The following is a 6,000-nucleotide window of genomic DNA, read 5'->3' on the forward strand; positions in this document are numbered from 1 at the left end:
CCGTTCTTCCTTCCTCCCCTCGGCCTCTCGTGAGGATCCTCCTGGCGTCGCGCGGGGCCTTCAGTATTCCCAGAGGGAGGAGGCGTCCACGGCGCCGCCGTCGCCCTTCAGCGTGCCGCCCTGGTCCCCGCGCAGGTACTTGCCGTTGGAGGCCTTGATGCCGACGCGGCCGTGCTCCAGGAACTCCAGGTAAAAGTCCTCGGCCTTGTCTCCGTCGGAACAAACCAAGCCGCTCCCTGAGACGTACCAGAACTTCCCGCCGACACCTTGGGGGAGGGGGGGAGAAGAGAGGGAGGTGAGGTACATCTGCCCCCTCCAACCGCGTGGCCGGCGGTAAACAATCATGATGTGACACTGACTTTTTATGTGGTACGCGCCGTCGTTAAACAGCAACGAGAAAATGTCGTAAACCGATCGGTTGGAAACCAGCGTGTTGGAGTTCTTGTGGTGGCACACGAAGCCGTTCTCCCCCCGGAGGATGAGCATCGGGCGGTTGATGAGTTTCATCAGGAACAGCTCGTCCTCCCCTGGAAGGATTGAGCGGCACAGAGCGTCACTGACGTGGAAAAAAATCGGCCCCTGGGCGAAGACATTTCAACCCGGTACGAAAAACATGGGGGGGGTGGGAGACCATGAAGTGGAGGATTGTAGGAATTGTCTTCTCGGTTTCAGGTAAGAAGTTGATTAAACGAAGGTATTATAATGACTGTCGTTAGCCGTGAGGTGTGGTCAGGGGGAAGGAAGTACGACAACAAAAGGTGTTATAATGATATTATAATGGTGTGACAGAAGGGGAAGGGGTTAAATGGTTGCCACCCACCGGCGACGTCGCTGACCGCCGACAGCTGGCCGTTCTTTTTTGTGCACACGTACTTCCCGTTGCTGGCCTTGAGGGTCACCCTGCAGCCCCGCCACTCGATGTCAAACATGGTGTTCGCCTCTCTGGACGGGCAAAGAAAAGCGCAGATCAGAATCGGGGGAGGAAGACAGGGAAATGGGAAAACGTAAGGCGCTCAAGGGCCGGACCCCGGCGACGCACACTTCCGTGGCGGTGGACTGGATCTCCCCGTGCGACACCAGGGTCCAGTAGGATCCCCCGTTGGTCCGGAACATGCACTTCCTGGTCTCCTTGTCGATCTCCATCTGGAAGGTCTCCATGTCCGTCTCCACTTCCTGGTTGGCGGAAATACTCACTCCTGTCGGAGGAAGGGGAGAGGAAAGGGAATGAAAATGAAGGGGAAGGGAGGACGCTCTGAACCCACACTTATGCCTCCATTAGACAGACAAAAGAGGCCACAGCCTCGGTGCCTTTCTCAGGGCCGCTCCACTTTTATGAAGCAGGTACTCAGCCTCATGGGGAGGGGCTGATTTCCATTGTGCTTAACAGAATATAATAATATAACAAACTGACCCCTGTTTCGCCCCTTTCCTTTGAGGTAGTCGCCACAATTAGGTACCTTACTCTGCTGACCCTGGGCTCCCTCTTTGGGAGATGAAGCTATTATTTGTTAAAAAAATAAAAATAATAATAAAATAAATGTGTTGGTACCCACAGTAACAAATGCTGACAAAGGAGATTGTAAGTTTGCACCGATAATACCAAACAGAGATCATGCGCCAGTACCGATATCGTACACTGATCCGTGGGAATGTTATGTGATTGCATACTTTTTTAATACTTCAACGAAACGAAAACAATATAGCAGAGATTCAGCCTGAAATTGAGTCAACACCTTTACGGTGAGTGAAGTCCCCAGACCACTCTACCTCGACTACCCTCAAAAAACCAAGGCTGCCCCCCCACCACCCACCACCCCCACCCCCTCACTCTTTTATAACGACAGCTGTTAAATCACGGCGCTCTTAGAAATTATTTGGATTTCTCTTGAGTTAGGGAAGTTATGCACAGCATCCCAAAATTTCCAGTTCATTTGAACACGCGCAGATCAATAACAATGAAAAACCAATTGCATTCACTCGGGCACAATTCACTGAAATGTATTATTTCACTGCGTGTGTGTGTGTGTGTGTGTGTGTGTGTGTGTGTGTGTGTGTGTGTGTGTGTGTGTGTGTGTGTGTGTGTGCGTGCTAAGACAGTAATGCAGAACGGTTCAAACTGTAATAACTGCAATGCTGGCCCTAAATTATGTAAAAAGAAAAGAAAAAAAAAAAGCAAATCATTAAAATCAACCATTCTCATTTCTCCCACAAAGGAAATTAAAGTTTGGCCACAAAAAAGGTCATACATACATAAAACATGAAAAAAGTGCAAGAAACCATTTTAGTATCAACTTTACTATTCTCATATAAATCCTTGGGTAGGAGGCACTGGTATTTTGTTGTGCAGTTTTCTATGTTCAATATGCATGTTTTTAAAGTAACAAATATCAATATGCAATATACAAATGATTGCTTTTATCAAATAAGGTCAGACATTTTCAGAAATGGAACCACAAAGCATATCATTTAAATATTTTATATTGCATGGTACTGGAAAATTGGACTCCCTTAGAATTCCCTGTCATTCTTTTGATTGGCTATTTCTATCAAACATGAGCCAATAAAATAAAGAAGAGAAGTAAAGAAAGTGGGCGTGTTGGAATGAGCGGTGGGCCCCGTGGCCGGGTTCCCTGTGCTCGGCAACCCAAGCGGAATTCGACACCTCGGCGACGCTGCTGCTCACTGTATTGTTGGTTTACATGCGTGAAATAAAGAACAAGGAAGGTACATTCAGTAGTCCCTCAGTTACAAGCATTAGAAGTGTAAAATAGGCCAATCACAATGCTCGGCTAAAAGTGACCGTTGCATAAGCAGTCGTTCAAACCTGTGAGGGCTGTTAATGCGATGACAATGGGATGAGATAATTAGCGCTGCTGAAAAAAATAAAAATAAAATCCCCCTGAATTAAGTCCTGACACTGACACGCAACTGAACTGCTATTGCATTGATTTTTTTATTTCTTAAATTCTTTTCAATACTGACCCTAAACGGTAATATTAAACCAAACTTTCAAACTGCTCATTACGCTGCGGTTGTTTTGCTGTATATCTGAAAGGTGAGAACAGTACGGATCGTTTATTTAGCAATTACCAGAGATAGAGATAGAGACAGTTTTTAAACATAAGATCCCATTCGGTTTATTATTCTCTCTAATATTGTGGGGATTGGTACATGCAAAATGCACTGTAATTAACAATGACTTTGCTGTGTGCTTGTAAATTGAATTGCGAGGTTGAAGGCCGTGGATTCAGGTCACCTCGTCACGGCCATTGTCTCATTCTCTTGAAGTTATTGGACTCATTAACTAACAGAAAAGACACCTGCGTTCGCTCGAGGACGCGACGCAGAGACGTATAACTGACCGTGTCTGCTGCGTTTCAAACGAGGTGCCATGGAAATATCCCTCCACCTTTCTCTTAAGCCTGTTACAACCCTAATCCCCCGCAGCCACCCCTCCACCCACCCTGCTGGCTGGATGACTGTAATTCCTTCACTGGTGAAATGCAAATCTGCACCGCGGGCCACGCTAAGCCGCTTGCTGAGTTTCTTTGAAACATTCGAAAAAAGCAGGAACTACTAAGTGAAAAAAAGAAAAAAAAGAAATTAGAGTTTGAATTGAACTACCTCGTGAATTTCTGTGTTGTCGGAAGAAATGACTTGGTATGAGATTGGAATGGATGAAAAGGGTACAACTCAACAGCGCTGCCTCACACTCACGCACCAGGGGAATAGCCCTCGCGGTTATTTTCCTAGGTTGCTTTTCCTGAGCTGCGGCCGTTTACCTTCATTTTCTACAAAGCGGATACACTTATTTCCCCTAGACTAATGGAAACATCCACGAAGGCCTGGCCCACGGGTCCCCAATGGGGACTGGGGGTCTTCACCACTTTAAAAACCTTCACTACAGCCCCTTATCTCCTACAGTCTGCTTACACGTCCATTACAGCCACTATAACAGCCTGTACACTGTGAAAAATGTCATGTCAACTTGAAGAAAATGACCTCAACTAAAAGCATTGAAGGTAGCCACAGTAATTAAAGGTAGCATTGTCTCTCTGTTCTATTTTTTTTATTATTATTATTATTTTTTTTATTTTGAAATTGAGTGAGCCTTTGGTTAAATATGACCAATGGCTGCAACTCTAGATTTCATTGACGGTAATTCGGTAACATCCACGGAGAGAAGGTCTTTTGCGCTCTGCTTAATCTTCAATGGACACAGTGGACATGACAAAGCCCATTACCACCTTTACGCTCTCTGTGTGTCTGTCAACCCCAGACTGGATACAGCAAGAATGGGCCAATTTCCCTTCAGTGGTCTGCTGTGACTATTAATAATAGTCCAACCTAAAATATGGGTGTCATATTATTATTATTATTATTATTATAATTATCATCATCATCATCATCATCATCATCATCATCATTATTATTATTATTATTATAAATATCTCAGGCCATCTGAGCTCAGAGTGGAATCGTTTTGAAGGCTAGTGCTTATTTCCTATTATTTTATTTAGTTCATGTAATTGACTTATATTCCAGACTCTATTGTACGGCTCCAAGAAAGAAAGAAAGAAAGAAAAAAAAGGGACATAAAACCACTCAACTGAGACTAACTGAAATTTGCAGTTTAGCAAATAGTGAATTCCGACCACCGCTTTGAACAGACTATTGCTAGACTATGACTATGCTCCTTTTTTTAATGTGAGAATTATTATCAGAATGTCAGAATAGCAAAGTCAACAAAGGCTTCATTATGAGTCAGATATTATAAGTGAATCTGTCTCAAAACCTATCAGGCATTATACCTAAATGTGCCTAATAAATACCTTCAAATGGAGGTAAATATTGTCATATATTCATACAATACAGCTGTATCCTTTGTCAATATTGCCCTGTAGCTAATTACCTTGCTTGACGGAGACATATCTTTTGCTGGCAGCCTGGAAAGTTACTTGCGGGTGACTCTCTTCCAGATCAAACAGCTCATCCTTTCCCGGCTTGGAGCAGCGGCCGGAGCGCAGCGTTCCAGTGGGGCCCATCGGCGTCAGGTACTTCCCATCGCAGTCCTTGAAGGCCAGCTTGCCCGATTTGAGCTCCAGGGTGAAGCACGTGGTGGGGATGTTCTCCTTCACCAACTTGCCGTCGTTGCTGAGGAAGCGGCTGTCACAGGTCTTCAGGCTGTACTTGCCCTCCACGTAGACCAGGGTGACCAAGGAGTCCACCCCCCAGGGTATGTTGCTGTCCACGGAGAACTCTCCCTCCGAGGCCGACAGGTGGGCGTAGCGCTTCCGTGCGACGCTCAGCAGGCTGGCCTGCGGGTGGAGGGCCAAGTGGACGGCCCACAGCTCCGGCTCTCCGATGGCCTGGGCGAAGCAGGACAGGTAGTCTGCGGCGCCTCCAAAGTAGCGCTGGTATGGTTCTGACTGGAGGGCCCAGCGCCCGTCTGACTGCGGCACGATCAGGAAGCGGCATTCCGGGTCCGGCTTTTCCGCCCCGCAGGTGATCTTCCCGTCCTTGTCGGAGGACAGGTAGCGTCCCAGGTGACTCCGGAGGAACACCACCTGTCCGTCCTGATCATCCTGCTCCAGCGTCCAGATCTGCTTCTTCTTCATGCTGGAGCCTGAGGCGTTAACCTTGAAGCCAAAGGCCTCGGCGGTCAAATAGCGATTCTCATGGTTGATGAGACCAAACTGCAGCTTTAGGGCATTGTTGACTCCGTTCGTGGGCATGCTGGATCTGTCCACACGTGAAGGTTTCCGGTGAATAGGTTCAGGACAAACGAGGGGAAGGGAAAAGGGGACAACAGGCACGAGGAGCAAGAGTGAACTCAATATTTGCCCCCCTCCGCCTCGTCTTTTGTCTCTCAAGCTGTGAAACAGCCAACCGTATCCCCTCGATGGAATGTTCAGTATCTTCTAAAGCTACCTTGTCTCTTTCTCCCTCTCTATTTTTTTTTTTTTTCGTCCGCGGAGCACTTGCGCCGATACTCGCTGT

At 46.9% G+C, this 6,000-nt stretch overlaps 1 protein-coding gene across 1 annotated transcript; it reads right to left on the minus strand.

Moving 5' to 3' along the window:
* Window positions 1-60: 60 nt before the first annotated feature.
* fscn2a (fascin actin-bundling protein 2a, retinal) lies at window positions 61-5,735 on the minus strand (the record flags this gene model as incomplete). Its single annotated transcript, XM_080010022.1, has 5 exons — window positions 61-266; window positions 354-527; window positions 821-942; window positions 1,040-1,196; window positions 4,913-5,735. The coding sequence occupies 5 exons, from the start codon at window positions 5,733-5,735 to the stop codon at window positions 61-63; spliced, it is 1,482 nt and encodes a 493-aa protein (XP_079866148.1).
* Between the last annotated feature and the right edge of the window lie 265 nt (window positions 5,736-6,000).

Source organism: Zeus faber (assembly GCF_960531495.2).
Source record: "Zeus faber genome assembly, chromosome: 11".
Classification (NCBI taxonomy): domain Eukaryota; kingdom Metazoa; phylum Chordata; class Actinopteri; order Zeiformes; family Zeidae; genus Zeus; species Zeus faber.